Source organism: Psittacula echo (assembly GCF_963264785.1).
Source record: "Psittacula echo genome assembly, chromosome: 6".
NCBI lineage: Eukaryota > Metazoa > Chordata > Aves > Psittaciformes > Psittacidae > Psittacula > Psittacula echo.
Genome location: NC_137743.1, coordinates 47,156,181 through 47,178,490, shown reverse-complemented (window position 1 = coordinate 47,178,490; position 22,310 = coordinate 47,156,181). Strand labels below are relative to the sequence as shown.

Sequence of the window (22,310 nt, the reverse complement as noted above, 5' to 3'; positions counted from 1 at the left end):
TAATAGATTAATTGCATTATTTATATAAATATAAAAATATATTTATATAAAAGAAATACTTCGGTATTTAAAAAAGCAGAAGCACCCTTTAAAGAACATCATGAGGCTTTGAGGAACAGAATTTTTTCCTCTTTTTTTTTTTTTTTTTCCCAAATAGCACAACACCACAGCACCTTACTTTGGAAGTCTAATAAAAGGAATTACTGTATGTAGACTACATTTTAAAGTCCTTAAAAACAAACTCAGCCCAAAAACTATGACACAATGCAGCACTGGTTCCTCCTCTTCCTCAAGAGTTTCCTCACTCCCTTATGCAGATAACCGTTTATCAAGATAAAAGTGAAAATAAAAGCTATCCAGTACCAGAAGGAAGAGTACTTAATATTTCTGATTTGTCTGAAGTACACCGGTACCAAACCTACCATCTTAAAGATAGAAATGTGTGTTGTTCTCTTTCCAGAAGGAAACCTTTAAAATAACTGAATCTTATTTCTGGTTTTGCTTCATTCAGAGTAAACAACGCACATCAGCACTCGTACTCCACTAAGCAATCATTTAAATTAAGCAGCACCAGAAGGAAATATACAAACGCTTGTAAAACTCTTCATCTTCACAATCACAAAATGTTACACATGTGGATATTTTCATGAGCCCCTGCTGGAAGACTGAAGATGTAGGAAGTTAAGGAAGCACTTTGTTATCATCACTTTCACAAAAAACCCACAAAATCTATTTGAGTATGTATTGGTGCAAAGAAAGCAGCTACCAAGGTCCTCCCTGTTTAAACAGGCCACAGAAACAGCCGTAGGTAGAGCAAATTCAGTACAATGCCAGAGAAAGAAATAATTAAGCAAGTGTCCTGGGTTCAGCAGCAGCAGTCAGTTTTTCTTCTTCTTAGTAGCTGGTGCAGCACTGTGGTTTTGACTTTCGGCCTGGGAAAATATTGATAAAGCCGATGTTTTCAGTTGCTGGTCAGAATGTTTATCCTGACCAAGGACTTTGTGAGTCTCATGCTCTGCCAGGGAGGAGGAGAAGCCGGGAGGAAGCAGGGACAGGACACCTGACCCAAACTAGCCAAAGAGGTATTCCATACCACAGCACGTCATGCCCAGGAGGTAGAACTGAGAGTGCCCGGAAGGGCTGGATCATGGCAGGGTGGGGGTGAAGTACCGGTTGGTGAGCGGTTGTATTCTCTTGCTTGTTATTTCCCTTATCATTATTACTATTGGTGATAGCAGTAGTGATTTGTGTTATACCTTAGTTATTAAACTGTTCTTATCTCAACCCGTGGGAGTTGCATTCTTTTGATTCTCCTCCCCGTCCCTCCAGGAGCAGGGGGAAGAAAGGTGGGGGGGGAAGTGGACTTCGTGGTTCTGATTTACGGCCTGGGCTTAAACCACGACAGCAAGTCACCTGAAAGTTACACCATTTTCCATTCCAGCAGCATTATTCACAAACAGTTCTCTCACCAGATGTATTTAAATGCACGGTACTTAAGCGGAAAACAAATCACACTGACATTAGATGCCTAAATCACCCAAAAACACCCACAAAAGCATTAAACATTAAAAATTCAGGCGTCAAAACTAGAAAATGTCAATTTGACTTGCAAATCAGCATGAACTGCTTTTGCTTTTGAAGACAGTGAAGGTTCTAAATCCATATATTAGCTTGATCTCAAGTATATTTTTGTCATATTTAATTATCACATTTTGGACTGTGATGCCAATAAGTGTTAAAAGTATAACCTAACTAATCAAAGATCTTCCCATTCTTATCTTGATACGCCAATCTTACCTATCCCCTTTCACAAAACAGCACAGAGAAAAAGGATATCATTGCCTCAGACTGCAAATGGCAGAGTAGCTTCTCCAAAGGCGGATAGTAGGACAGGGATGGAACACAGCCCACCATGATTAGTTTGTGCTTGGCTCTTGTGATAGCAACATTAAGACGTCGCCAGTCCTTCAGGAGGGTGCCAAGCTGTTAAATAAATGTAACTTGCTTTCATTATTCTTAAATTTCAGAATTTAATGTAGGTAGATGCATTTCAAAAATCAATGGTTTATCTATTAAAACCCACTGAAAGTTAATATGACCAACTTACATTTTCTTCATTGCTGTTTCTAACAAAAGATACAATTATGATACTTTTGTCTCTTCCTTGGTATTTGTCTACCGTGTTGACTTCCACTCTATTCTCCTTCAGTTTTGCCATCAAATCAGTGATTGTTTTTAATTGATGTCTGTATGGTGATATAATGCCAATGTCTGAAGGGTTACAGCCAGCCTGAAAGAAGAAGAAACAGAAGTAAAACAAACAAAAAAACCAACCAAACAAAACCCCAAACAAAGCAAACAAAAACAAAAACAAGTAGTCACTGCAGTTAACTTGGGATACTCATTACTGCCACAAGACTCTCAAGGATTTTTTTTTATCTCTTTAAACAGAGCTGCGAGATATTGTATCTACACCAAGCCACCAATGGAACTCTAGGTATAACTGGTATTAACTGAAAAAAGATTAGTTACTGCAAGCTCCCAATCTTTGCCTTAACCTAGCACAAAGATATTCTCAAAATCCTAATTTTTCTTTCTTCCTCAAATGGTGAGGTGAACATTCAGAACTCCTTGTCTGTACTACTCCTGAAGCTGACTGGATGAAATAAGGAAGAAAGGCAAATCTCTCCCCTCCCTCACAAGAAAGTCATCTCTTAAAAGAATATAGCATCCAGCTTTTGTTGTATCCCAAATCCAACTGGGCAAGGGACGGGGAACAGAATGCAGACCTCAAGCTCCTCACTATATTCACATGTAGCCAACCTTCAATTTATCTTTATGATCATAATTCAACAAATAAACCATTACATATATAGTATCTACATATATTAATATATACATATATATTCATATATACATATACATATATATTCATATATACATATAGTCTCCATTACTACAGCAGCATAAAAATGACTAATTATAAAGCTGTCCCTCCGTACAATGTAATAAAGTTAAAGATACCTTAATAAATAAGGATGTGAGGAAGAGTACTAGCTTAGCTTCTGTCATGTTACTTACACCACCTTTTTCTGCATGTTCTGGTGCTGGAACCTATAAAAACAAACCAGGAAATAATGACTTTTGCTAACGTACAGTGACATACTATGTTCTGATCGCCATATCATGCATGGTTATAGTAACAGTTTTAATTAAAAAAATACAGCTAAATGCTAAATTTTAGAGAGTATAACAGCCTATACTGTGAAGTAACTTCAGAAAACATTTGCAAAACAAGTTGAAAAAATTTACTTAAATGACTTCCTAGTATTAGCAAGTGACCTTAATAAACTGCAAATCTTGATCTTTTGACTTTACAGTTCACACAATATACATCATATGAAAAACCCCAGACATTTCCCAGCCTGCCAAAGTAACAGAACAAACTGCATTTCACACAGGACTTCTGTTTTAAAGCTTCCCATTCAAGAAGGTTTACAGCGAATTTTTCCCATTCCGATGGCAGATACTTTTTCTTTTTTAATGTTTCAAAGCCTACATTTAAAACTACAGGAAGAACTACCCAAAATGGTAGTATTGAATCCCTGCATCATGTATGAATGAGATCATAAAGGCAGGAACAAGATTATAACATGAACTCTTGTTTTATCAGTGTCAGTTTTACAATTTATTGTCTTTGCTTAGCTCTTGCCTTCTCTAAAGTTTAACTAGTATAACTAGTAATAAATGTGTCCCTGATATTGTCCATCTAGTAACCTGAGGCACAGCTAAACATCTGGGGTCAAGCAACAAACCCCTTTACAAACAGTCCAAAACCGAGCATACACTAAACTGCTTTTTGGCTCCAAATTCCATTTACTACCATTCCCATTTACTGCCATTTACTACTTCACCAATTCCACTACTTGCCTCTGATACTAGTGACATAGGTCAACTCTGCTTTCTTAGATGCTACTTTGTTCAGTTTTCCTTCCAAATTACTATGACACTTCAAGTGGAAGGTGGTATAACCTGACTTAAAGAACCACTCTCAGAATCCTATTACAACTAGTTTTACTTCTCCAAACATCCACCCCAATATAATCCAAATGACTGAATTTGGAGATCACTATAATTTTTAACATGCAGGTAAAGTAATACATTGTTAATATTTGCATTGTTAATATTTGCAAGAGTATATAAGTGGCATCTCCTTGCCACCATGTATGAAATCTGATGCTGTACAATATGCATCAAGAACTTCACAAATCCAGGAATTTAACTGACTGGGAAGCTCGCTAAGTGTGATCTATGTTCAATACCTAGCACACTAAAGCACTGCACTTGAACAGAAAAATAATCTAATAGAGATTCACAAACCCATGTGCGACACTGCTGCAACTCTAAATAGTGGTCTTTGAGGCAGCCCATATATATTAATAGTAGGCTACTGAATCACATTTATTTTAGGATTCCAGCCACATACAAAAAAAATAGTTTGTATTATGTTAAGTAGGGTACTACGCACTTCAGCAAGAATCCTATTCTTCTACATGTCATCCAAGCTTTTTACATGACATAGTTAATTTTCAGTATGTTGGATACAGAAGCAGAATATATTTTCCTTCATATTAGAAGATTCCATTGCCTCTTCCAAAACAGCAGCTTCACGATAGCTTGTGTCTCAACAACACATAGCTTAATACTTACTGTAAGTTATCTTTTTTACACTGCCATTATGCACTCAGTCCAACTGTAATGACCTGTCATATCACAACTGAATTAAGAGCTAAGCTACACTGTTACAGCTATGCTGTTTTCTGGGAGTTTGGTGGTTGGGTTTTTTTGTTGTTTTGGGTTTGCTTGTCCAGGTTTTGTTTTGTTTTTAAATTCACTATTCTGAAAACATCACACTTAAGAAGCCTCCAAATTTGCATGTGATTAATTTTTCTTCAAGCAGAAAACCAGTTTTAATGAACTGTTCATTATTATCGATACTAGCATTGACATAGCAAAGACTACAAAACTACTTCAGGGGAAAAAAGTTCTAAAAGCCAGGTCATGCTTATGATATCACATAATACGCCATAAAAACCTAACAAAACCAACTTTGGCCTAGAATTACTCAGAAAACTGATAATAAGTCAAGGATATAATTTTCAAAAATTCTCACCCAAACTGTCAGAGGATTGGCAGACTGACACGGGATTTAGCAGAAAACCAACAAATGCATTTGTTTACTGTAACAAACATGTCACATTAATAATCAGAAACAAATAGAGGCTTTTTCCAAAAAATAAGCAGAATAAATCTAAGCTACCTTGCTTGGTGTCATTTGGTATTTTTTCCTGGTTACACTACGAATAACAGAATACGGGAGGAGGGGAGGGGACAGGGACAAAAAGCAGCTCAAAGAAAACAAAAGAAATGCTGGTTTTATTATTGTGTTTGGAGGAGAGGGGGTGGTTCCCTCCTTCCCCCACCCCATGACTACAACAATACATGGAGTTTTGACAGGAAGCCCAAAAAGAGATAGATGACATTATAGTCTAATGTCTTAAAACCAGGAGCGTTTTGGAAAGTGAAGCTTTCCTGCTGGTCCTACCAGCAGAAGAGCTGTTTCGTACTGAGAATGGGCTTTGTAGGGAAGAAAAAAAAAAAACGGAACAGGAACTCTAGCTTTCAGATTACCAATTTTAGTATGATTAATAGATGTACAGTGTATCAGCCAGTTCTCTGCTGGAATAAACCTCTTCCCAAGGACCAACTATCTGCTTTTCTATGAAAGGGAGAGCAGCTATTGAGGCATTCCTAGAAAAGGTCCCCCTGTTTCGTTCAGGCATTTATAGAAATGTCTGTAAGTCACTAATTAAACAGTTTCTTTTTAGACCAAAAACTGTAAATATATACTAACTTATTAGTCTTTTCCCACATGCATTTAAACTCTTGCTCATTTTATTTAGAAGTCAGTTTCTTTACATGATTCTTAACCACTCTATAGAGTTTTATTTTTCTGGCAAACATTTGAGTCTCCATTAAAGGACACACCTAAAGCAACTTACTTCTCCCTCACACTTCAGTGTATACAACGTCTTTGAAATTCAATGGAGAATTGCAATTATTCCTGCCATTGGTACACAGCCTAGACACTATGGACACTGGAAATGAGGTCATTCTATGCTTACAAGGGCATCCAATTTGGCCACATACTTTGAGCTATACTCTGTACATGAGAAGAAAGTTTATAGCACATTCAGTATTTGTCTAAAATATCCAAATTAAACTTTTCTGCTGCTCTTAGATGCAATTGTTCCAGCAGTACCTGTATTACATGTTTTACATGTTGACTGTATTGAGAACTTGCATCAAAACAACAATTTTGAAGGGAGAACATAACAAAAAGAGAACATTACCTTCTCTGTGTTCAGAAAACACACAGGTGTGCCCGGATCAAGTACATTTTTCAACCATGTTTTTGAGCCATCTGCAAGGTCCAGTTTCAATTTTATTAGGTTGGGCAAGTTAACAGTGGCATTTGACACCTTCTCTGAGCCACATTCCAGTTTGCCTTCATACACTAACATGTTACTCAGTGACATAATTTTGCTGAAGATTGAAAGAACAAGAAGAAGCATTAAATCTTGGATTTTCAATCCCACAACATTAAAAACCCAACATAATAGATAAAAGTTTAAAATACCTATTCATTCTGTATTGCACAGTCAACTGGACAACAGCATTTTGGTTTTGTTCCAGCCTTTTAAATAAGCTTTCACTCATGCCAAGATCTCTGTCACAAAACAAAAAAATAAAACCAACAAAGATGTGTCACTTGAAACACTGCAAAACCCTTTGAAAAATTAATGTTACTAATAATTGTCCAGTAGCATTTTCTCTTACTTTGCTTCTACATTCTGTACAAGTGGAGGCAGCTGCTGATGATCCCCTACCAGCACAAACCTCTTGGAGCAGAACAGTGGGCCCAGACAGATGAGCTGGCTTATCTGGGAAGCTTCATCAACAATACAGAAATCAAACTGCCTCTGAACAAAGACAGGGTGATTTACTCCCATGCAAGATGTTGCTACCACAGCCTGAAAATTGAGACACATTTTAAGGATAAGATACATCTTATACCCTTTAGTATTACATTTGCCAGATTAAAAGAAAAAAAATCCCACTAAACGAAAATGTAAATCAAATTATTAATCTTCAAAATCAGACCAGCACACTTTAGTTACCTACTGGTCTCATGCTTGCACTGATTGCAAGGGACAAATCAACACCAGCTTATAGCAGACTGTAGTAAATAACTTGTTCCTGCATTGTGTTCAGTGTATCAGGTTCTATACAGATACAATCCACGGAGTGTGCTGAAATGACTACTGTGGAAAACTACATGTTTGGTTGGGGTTTTTTTAATCCCAAAGATAAAGCTGCAGCACAGTTCTTCCCAGTGCTGTGCTTCCACCGCAATACAAAATGACTACAATATGAAACATTAAGTCACTTCCCTAATGACTTTAATCATTCCCCTGCAATGCCTATCAACAAAAAAAGTAAATGGCATCTTTTGCAAAGTTGGCATTTATTCCAACTACCATGAAGCTTCATTCTATCAAGAAATCTAATCGGAAGCTGCCACTGACTCAGTTTACCCAGCTCCCATTATGGTTTGCATTGATATTCACACAGGCAGCACTTATTTTTCAATCAAAAATTAATGTTTGGCCAGGTCAGCTCCACAACACACCACTTCCTCTTCCCCATCTGCTCATTGTATTAACAGCCCAACATGCACAAGTGGGAGGAAAAAAGAGACCAACAGCAGCAACAGGTACATAATGATAGAGAAGGTTGCAGCAGTTCACTGCCCCCACCCCCCCACAAGATCTCAGATAAAGGCACTGGAGTCTTTGGGACTTATTACAAAGCTAAGTTACCTTTTGTAGACATAAACAATGATTTTCAACTTTCAGACAGTTAACATTGGTCATTATTGCTATAAAGAAATTGAAGAGATGGAGTATCTTTTTCAGCTCAGATTTCATATAGCAATAACACACCTTTGGGATGAGTTCCTTCCCTGTGGCATCCAACCAACCACAATACTAATGTAGTTATCCCTTAAGAATTGGCAGTGCTAACGCAAAAACTCTTCTCACCTGACTGTTATAGACCTTTTCCAGATCTGCTACAGATTTAATTGATTTGGACCTGAAAATTTCTTCTTCTGTAAATTTCCGTATATCTGGATGAACCTTCTGAGCTCGCCCCAAGCGCAGGAAACCCACTTTGAATTTGGCTAGCTTTAGCAGGATATTGTCCACAGCAGTGTGTGTAAAACTAGTCAGAAGAACACTGAAGCCACAAGCAGAAAGAATTCTCACCTAACAAGTTGCAAAGGGAAGGAAAAGGTATTAGTTCATATAGAAGAATCAGCAATTCCATGTTTGACTAGGTAAAAAACACAAAATTTTGGAAGGAGCGAATAACCAGCGTGACTTCATTTATATCAGTCTTTCTTGCCAGATCTGCCAGTTAGCTATTGTCAAAGCAATATGGGCAATAGACCTGATGGTTCTCATAAACAGCAGGCCTACTATACATGTCAGAAACAGTGAGAGCTAAGAAAATCCACACACTGCACTGAAAATCCACTCAAACTGCACTGAAAAGAAGGAACTGCACTCTAAAGATCCTCACAGTCAGAACAAGTCATGCAGCCAATTCCCACAAGCACTGTTCTCCATGACAATTTATCCACAACAGATTCAGCAGAACAGGCTGATCTGATGATAGCAGCAGCTGCTTGCTTCCCAGCCTCCTCTTTCCCCATGAGTTGATGACAACTGGAAATGAGACAACACTGCAATTTCAAGAAAAATTTGCTCAGCTCACAGTCTGAATCCAGTACACTCCTATAGGCCATTCCTGGGGAAACAGAACCACTAACTAGAGGAGAGAGCTAGCAGGCTGTACATAGCTGCGGCACCATGGGTTTATAAAGTTTACAGTGAACAAGTTACTGAATACCCCAAGGAGTCCCTTTTCCGAACTGTAACTCAGGATTTGAGGACACTTGGGGCCAAAAAATTTTAATATTAAAGTGTCACAGAAGCGATTAAATATCACACTTCAATCTCCTCCCTCCCACATATATTCCTACACAAGCAAGAGGCTCCTACTCCACAAAATACATTTTAGTTATAATAAATATAAGTTCTTAAGTAGAAGGAAATGCATTTTCTTTGAAATTATGCAGATAGCAGTAGACTAAGTCACAACAATTTTGGGCAGTATGCTTTGGACACTATTTGTCTAATGCTATCCTCTAAATCTCATAAAAAATTTAAACATCAAGGTACACAATCTTACTAGAGCACATATTGTAGTAGTTTTTCCTGTTCCAGGCATACCCACAATAAGTGTGTAGTCTTTTGAAAGGAGCACCTTTTTCATTGCCTGTTTCTGAGGCTTATTTAGACCTTTAAAAAGAAAAATCAAAATGAAATGTCTATACTTCATAAACATTGCAATAATTGCTAAAGTTAGTAAAACAAAACCTCCTCCACTAGACCCCTTAAAGAAAAAAAAATTGAGCAGAGTAAGTCTGTATGTTCTAATGAAGTGATGATATTAAACATAATACACAAAACACATAATACAGCATCTGTACTACTGGAAATAAATCACTGAGGATATTTTTATTCTCAGACCTTTTGTGCCTTTTTTTCCGCTATCCTAAATGACCACCACCTCCATATGATATCGTGTACAGGCATTTCTATTTTATCATACCCACTATCACATTCAAGCATACAGCTCAGAGAAACGGGAAATGAGTTGCACATATAGCATCATTTTGTTTAGAAGCAGCATTATGTCAGAGCTGTGCTTCCCCAGCCTGATATAAATATGTAGTACATTCCAGCTATTTGAGCTAGGCAAAGCTCAAGTAAAAAAATAAGTCTTCAGACTGAGTTTTAATGAAACGTTCTGTTTGCTCCAAGAAGATTCAGTTAAATTTCTGCTTTCACAGATAACTGTCAGAGAACAATGCAATATTATCACCAAATACCAAACATTGCTACATACCTAAATAAGTTTTGTTTTCAAAAAAGACATTAAAAAGCACCACAAAGTATCACACACTACAGAACAGCCAACAAGTCAACAAGAGTGATTATGCAAGTGAATGCTTACACCAAAGCTTATCTCATTCCACTCTCCCAGTCTGCTTCCTCTATCCCAAGAGCCTTCCCTGTTCCTTCCTTTTGTAAAGGTTGGGGAGGTAATTATACAGTGCACTGTTTAAAATTGCAAGCTGCAGCAACAGGAGTAAAATAAAGCTGTACACAAATATCTGGTCAGGTCTCCCAACTAGTTTAAGATTTATTTAGTCAAAGGAGAACATGCAAGGTACAAACTTGTTTTTAATTTTCAAGCAGAAAACTACCAATGGAACCAAAAGTAGGAAAAACCCCTTATATTTAGTGTGATAAATGTTTTGGCTATAGAGATGCACTACCTAACAGGATTTTGGAGAAAGCCACTTTGTACCTTTTAAAATATTTGCAACAGTTTCCTTTGCTTCTGGAGGAAGGACAGAGCTCAAATGCTGAATAAAACGTGGTTTGTGGAAGTCAATTATCAAGTTGCGGAGCCTTTCGCTGTGGATAAAAGAAACCAACCAAGAAGAGTTATCAGTTGAAAAACTTAACCTGAAAATATTGAAAGTGTGAAATTAATTTGATTTCTCGTACCTGACTGGGGAATCTTTCATCAATTTAGAAAGGTTTTCAAAAGTGACTCCTATGCCAAAATTGCCTTCTTCATGATCCAACCTAAATATGATGTTCTTGGGGAGCTTTGACAAATTCCTGAAGGATGACAGTAACACGGACAAAATGATTCTGTTTACAAGCAGTACGTTGATGATTAAAATCTTGTTACTAAGTGTTAAATGTTATCTGCCAGGGGTCCTAGGGTGAAGCAACAACTAGAAGAAACACACTTAACTGACCTAAATAAAACACTTATTGGAGCCCAATTTAAAGGCAACATAGTCCAAATAACAAAAATTACTATTAGTACAGTAATCACTGTATCCATATGGTCTCACACTGGAGTCACAAGTAAATGGACATTTGCAAGCATGCTTTTATTCAAACAACATAGTTAAACAGACCAGCATATATGCTGACCAAGTATTGAACTTCTCAATCAAGGTATGAGAATTTCTGAAGGGTACCTCCCCAAGCCCAGCCAGAGAAGTCAGAGCATGTCAGAGCTTTTAGGACACCCAGAAGCACCCTTCCTGAAGCTAGTATCATACTGTCTTCAAACAGGCATTTTGCCTTGCATTCTGTTACCTGTCTAATAAACAGGAGATCTTTGTCACACTGACTTCGTTAACATAGCCAGTAGCCAAACCAAGTAAACCATTTTCCTCTCCACTCACAACCACTCGATCACCAACCAATAGGTTTCTTCCAGGGATGGCACCATTTCCAGATTGGAAGAAATGTAGATACTTTCCCTCAGAAATTTCCTGTACTTCTTCAATTCTGATCATGTTCCCAACACAATCTCCAGTCTTCTCTCTGAAGATAACGGAAAAATAAATATGCTTTAGTATTAAGACACTCTCAGTGAGAGAAATATAAAAAAAAAAAAAAAACCAAAAAACTAAAAACATATCACCTATAACCAACCAAACCCAACGGACACTCCCCCAAAAGCAAAAAAAAAAAAACACAAAGCAGAAACACCCCACAAACAACCCTAAAGCAACAAAACAAAAAACAAACAAACAAAAAAACCCCACAAACCACGCACACCAAGAACAAGGAAGATTAAGCAGTCAACCTTTATACTTGTTCCAAGAACAGATTCTAATATTTAGGCTAAAGTTATCTATAATCTCCTATTAAAAAGCAAATAGCAAAACGTACAGATCCACTTCACTAAAATGTTCCATATTTGCTTATGGAGTTGCTTGTTTCACTTAGAACAACACAGCTACATTTCACTTTTACAGACACCTTGAAATGGGCCTACAAACTGCCAATTATTTTTTCGCAGCTGCTGGACTAGGTAATGCATAACAACACACTACTTCAGCCAACAAGAGCCTTTAGTCTGCTTTTACCCACATTCACAGCCACACCTAGGAGTACAGTCCAAAATGCACCACTGTTTGCCAAGTAAGGCCTCAGGAAAAGGGCACAATGAGCTAGGCTTCTGAAGACTGAGGCTGCCGGTTGCTGCTTCCTAAGTGTCACTTCAAAAAAAAAAAAAAAAAAAAAAAGAAAAAAGAACAAATACAAACCCAATATACCTCACAAAAACTCTACTTGTGCAAGTAGCACAGGTGACTATTTCTACAAGCACTATTCTACACTAGAAAACTAGAATCTTGTATTCCTTGCAGTGAGAAGACGAGTTACAATGCTTCATTTCCTGTTACTGAAGAGAACATTATTTGTACCAAGTTAGAATTTACATCTTACCTTTCCGAAGATGGCATCATCCATATATTTTTATATCCCTTTTTATCCTCTCCACTTCGCTGTTCCAAGGTTAACATCAGGTACCACAGGCTGAAATACTCCAAGTGGGAGGGTTTCAGGTGCTGGGTCTCTCTTTCAATAATGGGTACCATAGCAGGAGGAAAAGACACGCTGGCCATCTTCTGTTCTACAGCTCTAAGAGTAGAGCCAAACACAGGAAAGAATCAACTTGTATCTTTTTTTTCTTGTAAGTCTATATGTAAATAATGCTGATCTAAATATATGCGTAACATACCAGATAGATTCAACTTTGTTTCAGTGATGACAGATCAATCTATATCCTTTACTCATGTGAACAATCTCATATTACTAACTTTACATCATCTCTATGATTTTGAATTATGGAGGACAATAAGTCAACCAAAGAACAGTTAAAGACATTTCAAAGATAGTACTGTATACATTCAGTTGATCTTTGATTCCTTTTTTGTAACGTATGAATACTATATTGAGATTTAGGTAAGGAAAGTGGATTTAATAGTTAATACACAAGGAGACTTTAATTGAATTTATTGAATTTATCTCAAAACTATGTACCTAATCAGAGATACGAAATGCAATGAAAAAAAAGTTGTTGCAGAAGTGAACAGCTACCCAGTTAGCAATAATCCTCTTGCTCTAACAACTGAATGTTAGAAGTAATATTTCACAAAAACTGGTTTACAAAAACCTATCATGTATGGCCATTAATCTAGCTCCTTCAACCTACACTTTCACCTCTACAAGTTGAAAAACAATCATGCATTATATTTACACAAGATTATCCCAAAAGCTCTCCTGTTCTAACATATCTCATTTGATCTCTTAAATATACAATTTTGGTTCTGTTTTTTTGTGCAGCACATAAACAAGAGTAAAACCTAACTGTTTTTAAAACAATTCAATAACTTAATGTGAAAATTTGTCAAGTATTTGCTCATTACTTCTCTTCAACAGGAGATGCTTTAGCATAGTAATATCAATGCACCAGTAAACCACAACAGTATCAGTACTTGTGTGATACCCTATAGGAAAGCAGTCTCCTACAGAGTCAAAGTGAAAGAGTTGCTGTCCCACCATAATTCAGCCTTAAAAGACTGCTACTGCAAAGAGCTGAAAGAATATACCTTTTAAAATCATTATTATTTACTTAGATGCAACAGAAATCAGTTATTGTCATCAAATATTTTGTTGAGGCTTATCTCAGACTTTGCCTTGCAGAAAGCGTACCTGAGCAAACACATTGAGTGTGTGTGAGAGTAGGGACCTGCATTATAAAAGTTGCAGTGGGGTCTGTGGAGCATTCTTTTGGAGTGCAAGAGTTCTCAAAGAAATAAGAGGCTGTCAACCACAGAAATGAAACCACAGTATCAAAGTCTACAATTACTCAAGCTTATTTAAAAACATGAGTCAAAACCTTTTTCTTTTTACCTGCCGTACAGAAAGCAATTGTGTACTTGGGAGCAATATTTGCAGGCTTGACTGTCATCTATTACAGGAGGCAAAGCAGCAAGCTGTGAATTTTGTCTTCCCATGGCAGATTCACATGTACTGTGCATTAAGTAGAAGGCCACATGGTTTCTTAACTTCATTAATTCTGTTAAAGAATTAAAAAACAGACTAAGCTGAAGGGTATGGTTTTGGGTTTGTCTGTAATACTAACTCAAAGTAACTAGCTATCAACTTTTAGTCAGCTAAGAAACATATAGCAAAGTCCTAGTGGAGTACTAATAGAACAATTAAGTTCTTAGCATAAACTTATTGGAATTAGTAACATTGTAACAAGCAATACATCCCTAAGTGCAGATATGTTCATAAGAGTAAACCTTATAACTATTACTAAAATGTTTCATTTTAATTACGATAATTAAGATCTATGGGGAAAGGGAACAACCTTACCTCTTCGGTCCATGCGACCTCCAGAAACAGGGTACATAGTACCAGTTTTAAGATAAAGAAGAAATCCAGCTTCGGGATCTACTCTTCGTTCCAAATTCAACAATGTATACAGAATAACCTGCAAAACATTATATATAAACTTATTACAATGTATTAAAACCAAAATACTTTATACAGTGTACTTAATTTTTCCATTATTGGTATGGTTAAGCAGCCACTATCAAGACAACTAATATAGAAGCTGTAAGTAGTAAGCACCTAGCCAAGGATTTCAATTAAAAGGCATCTTCCTTAACAGAAGCTTGTACATAAGGCTACTACCTCTAGATCAGGACAGTTAACCAGAAAGATGTATAACACTAATTCCTCAAGCAGTCTGCCTGAACCTAATACTTGCATACAGTAAGAAGAGACTAAAGAACAGATACACTAAGATTAAAAAAAAGCCCCAAACAAACAACAACCTACAAATGCATTTGAAAGTGGTAAACATAATATACTTCTCACTGCTCAGTTCATTTTCATTTCGTATCAGCGGCTTCGGGCATGCTAGGATCAGCCATCCATAAATCTAGATGATACCACATACAAAATGTTTCATATTCATAAGACAAAACAGATCAGCTAATTAAAAAAATTACATAGCCATTGACAGTGAAATTAGACACATGGGTTTTGTACCTGACTTCTGTGCTCTATGGAATTAGATTCCTTGCCAGACTTGAGCTCCAATGGCATTACTCTAGACTGTACTCCAGGCTGGCGATGGATTTTCACTCTGGCTGTAACATCAATCTTTCCCTTCAATCCAAACCTGGGAGACCATATATTCTCTTCAATATCTAAGATATCTACAATCTCTATCTTACAAGAGAAATCTTCTGTTTTTTCACCATTGGACCTAGGAAGAAAATCAAGTTGAAAGTTAAGTTTCCCTTATTTCTTACTATTGAAATATTAAAATGTGTTGTAATTTAATATTTATGGCTTTGCAATATAGGTACTCTTCAGGCACTAACTTTCTATCTAAAGTGCATTGAGTCTCAGTCAAACTCTCTTCCCCTTACAGAGGAGCCATCATATCAGAAAGCTACTTTAAATTGCACATTAACTGTTTTTAATAGGTTTTGGTCTCTTCTGAATAGCCACACTCTAAAATACTTTGTTCTTAAAGTTTAATGATATACACTGATTTTATACATATACAGATTTTACTCAGATCTGCCATCTCAGCAAAACTTTCACACATGGCTATTAACAGCAGGAAGCCACGGACAAGAGCTTAGCAGCAGTTGAGTAAAATAAACATTTCACTGATAAAATGTTACCCTAGTAATAAATAATTTCACATTTTGATTTGTAGTCTTGCACATGCCTACAGTAATAATAGAATCATAGACTTCTATGATTTGGGTTTGGGTTGGAAGAGACCGTAAAGATCATCTGCCATGGGGAAGGACGTCTTCCACTAGGCCAGGTTGCTCAAAGTCCCATCCAACCTGGCCTGTAACTTCTAGTATACTAGATCAAATATTCTTCCTTTTCTAATTACTAAAATTTCTACTTTGTACTACCTAGTTTACAAGGATTTTAAGACCAGTATGATTTTTATAATCAGTTCATCCTGAACTGACAAAATGTTTAACGTCTTCCCTAGTGCTCATACTGGCAGCTGAACATGCAGCGCTCAAGATAAGCCATTTTGGCAGTAAGGCCATAAATTAGCTCCATATGCAAACAGGTCTGCATAAAAAGTGTTGATCCAAATATGAAAGGTGAACCAAACAAGATATACAATGTAGAATAGTTTTAACTTTTAATTCTGGCTTCTTACAGTTTTAGTTGCATTTTATTTTGGTTAGCTGGATTGTGCATAAAGTCTTCAGCCCATTTAAAAAATGACGGCAAATACTCTTCCACTTCCCTCATTATTTCTGTTTGTCTCAGATTTAAATGATACCTAAAAAATAAAGTCATGCACATAAGAAGGCAGAAATATTAGATTTGCTGCTGGTACAAACAAGATTTTTCATGAAATAGCAACAAGATTAATGGAAATAACTATCAAGTTTTAATAAACATCTATAAATTGTAGATAATGGCAGATTCATTAAGGTTCAACTTGCTGATTTGTTCATAAAACTATACCTGAACAACCACTATAAAAGACAGAACACATTGTGTTCTTTTCTGATGTAGCCTTCGAAATGTCAACAGTATCTCAATGAAAGCATCAACATGGTAGATGTGATGAAATGAAACTAATAGCTAGACTGTAAAAAAGGGGTACCAGACTCATGCATTTTAAAATGGCTAATCCTATGCTTTATGTAAAATTAAAACCATTAAAAAAATACAATAAAAATTGAAAGACAGACATTTGGGGTTTGCCTGAATAGTGATGTGCTACTTGTTCTTCACATACATTTTGACAGGTCTTAAACCATTTTAAATTTTAATTGGAAAGGAATCATGATCATCTGCAGTTGCTACAGTTAGGAATACACATGAAAGCATAAGTCTCATTAAACTGAACCTAATCGAGTGGCATTAGAAAATTCAGGGCTGGCATCCTACAATTCAGTGGATATAATGTCATTTTTCTACAGCAACAGGGAAATACAAGTGAGCTTTGCACAAAAATGTTTATACAAGTGCAAATGAACACAGCCAGCAGACGTATGTAACTTACTTTTCAATCCTAACAATTAACAGCCTAGACACAAAAAGAGTAATAGCAAGTCATCAGTTTCAGAGATGCACAGAGTGATACAAAAGGCTTTAAGTCATTTCAGAAGTCACAATTCAAAATGTTACCTTCATAACAGAACTAGTGTAATAAATATTTTAATTAATTTTAACTTCCAACTCATCTGGGGCTAACAGATACTGACATTGCCCAATATATAATTCTTAACAATATTTCTTTTTTTTTTTTTTTTTTCATTACTTAAATCACATTTTAATCAAGTCTACATTTCTACCATCTTTGCAGAGAAAACAGGTTAAAGGTCCTCTAACAACTGAGCCATTAAGTAATCTGACAAAGAACATGAAAATATCAGACACTCAGTGCTTGGTCAGTCACAAGTTTCAAGTTACTCTCCTGAAGATCAAAATTAGTTATACTTATCACATGTAACTCAACTTTGGGAGATGCCTGGAAATTTAATGTTACAGGTACAAACACTCCAACCTGCTTGGTTTGAAAGAAAAAACACCCCACACATACAGTTACTTCAGAAGCATAGTTCAGATCTGTAGAAGTTGCTCAGCAGGGAAAGCAAATTACACTACAGAACATTATCTTACTAAGAAATACCCAAGTTTCATTAAGCAAGGTCATTTGGTAGAACATTCTCAGAATATTAGAGCTATGGTTTTCAAATTAAAACTAAGGTTCTAAGATACATCTGCTAATAAGGCTCTAAGATAAGTCTGCAAGTTCAAGTGCTCCTACCCTGTCTTCCAAACATAAAAGTCACCTGCAATGCTACTTACATTTCTTTGAGATACTTCTGTCCATACACAATTTTATTTGCAAGTTCTTTTACTTTTTCTTGTGCCAAGTTATTTGTTACTGATTGCTGGAAAATTTCATGAAGAATTGTACCAACAAGCGTTTGGCGTGAACCAGACTCTGAGCCCTGCAACAGATGTTACATAACACATGTATATATGTGAAGATTCACACCCACTTCACTCAAACTTACCTACAAAATTTCTTGGTTTTATTTGCTGCACAATGGACTGCACTTATTTAATTCTAAGACCATTAGGGCTTTCACTTCACTAATATCTGTTCAAACTTGACTGTGAAAACAGACAGTTTGAAATGGGTCTCTCCCTCTTTATCTCTCAGTTTTATCCGAACCCTGATAATGTTAGGATTCAATCACTACGTGACTGAAAGGTGAGAAACATAGATAAAAAACTGTTTTGAGCAAGTTTTGCCTGTGGGTAGTATTAATATTAGTATTTTCTTATGCAAATCCCTTTTACAATCTTACAGATACTATCTTTTTGTATGCAGCAGTTTCCTGTGTGTTAGCAACTCGCACAGAATTATTCCAAATATCACCAAAATGGCTCAGAAACCCATGTAAGCATCACAAGGATTGGGCTCTGTAGACTCGTAAGAACTGAAAGCGGTAATCAGTTATGACCTCTGCACAAGCCATCACCAAACAACTGGAAATCTAATCACTGTGGTTTAAGTACTTACTAGTATCTTTTACACCCGTGGCACTTGTGGGTTGCATTCACAACTGGTGGATGGCATTATCCCAGAGTCAGGACTTTCTGCATTGTCCCTTCCAAATGATTAGTTTGTTCCTACTACTCCTCTAATGAAGGGCTGACACCATTTCAGAGTCTTCTCCTGTGCTTTAATCTTCTTGTTTTAGTCACAGGCTCTCAGCCAGCCCATGTACTCTCCATTATGATTCCTGGCCCATTTGGATTTATATCCCTACCACATCCGGAAGTTTTCTCCAGCTGAAACTGGCAGCTGTGGCTTCTCTGCCACATATCAGTGCTGGTGCTACCACAGGAAACTTTTCCTGTTTCCAAGTTCTAGCAGCTGGATTCAGATCACCAAATCAGCCACACCAATTCTTAATGAATTGGCTGATTTTTTCAGATGCTTCTAACTTGGCCAAGTGTGGCTATGTATTCATATGGTTAACAAGAGGCAGATCACTCACAAGAGAACACTCACATCCACCGAAAATGTGGCAAGAACTTATCAAAAAGTTGCCAGAATTTTAAGTAGGAAGACTTTTTTTTTTCCCATTAGCTATATTAAGAATATAGAATTATTTCTGCCACAGTTCTCAAAAAACAAGAAGTTCAATGAAAGACACAGTTTCCATTCCAAGTAATTGCACTGCAAACATTAAGAAAAGCTATTAATAACATTTTGCAATACAGCATCTTGGTCAATTTAATATTGGACTAAACCACCAGTCTCAATGGAACAGTAACCCATTAATACACTTGATGCTTTAGAATTAACACTTACCCTAAACCTTTCACTCAGCACTGCTCTTCTCATACATCGAATACTATTTGATATTGTAGTACCAGAAAGCAGCAAATCTGGGTAAAGAACCAGGTATCCAGACTGTTCATCGATGACCCAGGTACCGGTGCTACACTCGCCTTCTAAATGAATTATGTCTCCTGGAACAACTGGAACAGACTCCCTATAATGTAATACGTTTGAACAATCATTTGTAAGCTATGGACACAATGTATTAGAAATTATGCGTTAATAGAGCAGATTCAACATACTTTGAAACAGGAGGTTACTGCAACTCTTTTTTAAGAAGTTGATCTAAATCAATTCTGAAAGTGAATAAAGGAATTCTTACTGACAAAACTTCAATCATTTTGAATACTGGATCATGTATCAGGAAAACCAGAATGCATGGAAATCCTGTTGACTTCAGGTCATTCCAGACCTATGTATAGAGCCATTTCGGTATCTTTATGTTGCTAAGTAACATAATCACACCTATGGGTTTCAGAAGACTCAGCCAGCCTTTTCTTCTGTAACACACCATGCAATCACTACACAAACACCTAAATTAAAATCCTATCCTTGCTTGAAAAAACTTCTGCAGGAGAACTCAAGCTAAGACTATTTTAACAGACTGTATAAAACCTCATGTTTTACAAGCATAGCTTTGTACATTTATACGTATGATAAGGGTACATCATTTAGCAGAACATTTTAATTATTGCAAGGCAACACTTACATAGCCTGCTTCATGTTTATTGTCTTGTTTGTTAGTACAAAGACACATTAAAAATTCAAGGTAGCAATACCCACTCAACGCAAGATACATGACATCAGTTTTCTCAAGGCGAATATCCATTACACTAATATACTGGTAATATTGCATTAAATAAAGGTTACTTCAAGATTTGGTATCACTTTTAGGACTCATCTCAAAGCTAACACAAAGAAAATTGACTTAATAACCCAATATTTCATCCTCTTTTCAGACATTTATATTCCTGTATGGATTACCAGCCGTTTCTAAGAATGCACAATTCTATATCTTGCAGCGACTGAGATGCCGTAATTGTCAAGTGCTTCTCAGCATCACTTCCATTCCTCTGTAGTATGCTGACTTCCAACACACAGTATCTGTTGTTCAACCCATTCTTAAGTATTGTGTCAGGGAGGTTGGTTGCTTTCTTCTGAAAACTGAATTAACAATTCATTACAACGACATAACGATTTGAAAAGAGGCAACCCATACATAAGAAATAGGAAAGCTTCAAGCATAAGCTCAACTTTAACACTCTGCAATTTCTATATATATTTAGTGTGGCTTTTTAGTTCTAAACAGGTAAAGCATCACATTGTCTCATCGATGAGAGGGATGAAAAACAAGCATTTGGGCATAAAAAACACAAGGAAGGAGACATAAATATAAAGCTGCTATTTACTGCAGCTAGTGCTTCCTTTTGGTGCCCATATATCCACATTCATTTATAGAGCAATTATAACCGTATTGCAAACCCTGTTCTTGCAAGAAAGCTTTTATCTTCCTGAACACTGTAAAGCACACGAGAATTTCCACAGACATCCACGTACCTCAAACAGAGCCAGCTAGTTTTTTTTCGCCTTAACCTAAAGTTAATTAGAACACTGGTATTCAAGGTTCAGCTCCCCTCTGGCCAACAGCCAAAATCTCAGGCAGAGAGACCAGGCCAGCCAGTCTCCCGACACAGGCCGACGTCTGCCGGAGCTTCGAATGCAGCTCTAAGAGCAGCAGGTTCCTCTCACCGACTATTCCGGGCATTCCCGACCTCTTCTCAACTAAAGCCCGTGCAGCCCCGGCGGCCCTCTGAACTCCCTCCCGCGCCCGGAGCAGCAGAGAAGGCTGCCAGGCACGCTCCGCGCGCACGCTTTACGTTTCAAACCTCCCGCGCTCGTGCAGTACCACTCGGCTGTTACCTCTCTGCCATGAGCGGGTCCTCAGCCACCCACGGCTCTTCCCGCCTCAGCTTCGCAGCCCCACAGCCCAGCTCGCAGCCCAACCCCGACGCGAACAGACAGCTAAACGCAGGACCCCTAAAACCCACGCCTTCCACAACACCCCCACACCCTGGCAGTGCGCAGGCGCAGTACTGCTACATTCCCCGCCCGACTCTGGGGAAACCCCTCCCCTCGCCGGTCCCAGCTCGGTCACTGGCGGGGGACGAATAAGCGCAGCCAATAGGAAGGCTGACTGGAGGGCGGTTCTTAGACGGGGCGGCAAGCGGGGTTGAATGCACGAAGTGGCGCGCGGTTCCCCGAGCCGCTAGAGCAGGGTTGGGGCCCGCGCCGTGAGGGAGCCCGAGGGTGCCCTGGGGCCCGTGGCGGTTACGTCTGCGCGGAACAGGGTAGATCTCAGCCCTACCTGTCATTATTTCCACAGCGTCAAGTGCTGGTACAGCCGTGGCCCCTCTTCTGATACCAGTGCATAGTATGACGTAAAATTAGATACGCTTTTTGCCCCAACTGCTTATGGGAGCAAATTTTTTCCTCTGATAAGAAATGGTTATGGTTCTGAGCTGACACTCCCTGACAGACAGATGCTTTCTGAGGCGATACAGAAGCTTCAGACTCACGGATATCTTATTTTTGCCACAAACCCACTTCTCCAGCAAAGGATTCCAGATCTGAGACCATCACTTTCAGCAAATATTGAAGGGCTCTGGTATTATGTGTCTTCTTAGTGCAGCAGTATCACTTTTTTGTAGTTCAAATGGAAATTATATATTAAGAATTTGGTCTTGTATCTATTTAATGCAGCCAAACACTAGGAAACAGCATGGAGGCTCCAGTCCTGCAAAGAC

At 37.7% G+C, this 22,310-nt stretch overlaps 1 protein-coding gene across 1 annotated transcript; it reads right to left on the bottom strand.

Moving 5' to 3' along the window:
* Positions 1-1,797: 1,797 nt before the first annotated feature.
* DNA2 (DNA replication helicase/nuclease 2) lies at positions 1,798-21,437 on the bottom strand (the record flags this gene model as incomplete). Its single annotated transcript, XM_080622009.1, has 20 exons — positions 1,798-1,983; positions 2,108-2,290; positions 3,025-3,114; positions 6,414-6,606; positions 6,701-6,790; positions 6,901-7,094; positions 8,166-8,390; positions 9,379-9,488; positions 10,564-10,673; positions 10,767-10,883; positions 11,376-11,606; positions 12,516-12,710; positions 13,986-14,151; positions 14,454-14,571; positions 15,135-15,354; positions 16,288-16,413; positions 17,955-18,100; positions 19,477-19,660; positions 20,491-20,670; positions 21,427-21,437. 20 exons carry the CDS (start codon positions 21,435-21,437, stop codon positions 1,798-1,800), a joined length of 3,075 nt encoding a protein of 1,024 aa, XP_080478135.1.
* Positions 21,438-22,310: the final 873 nt, after the last annotated feature.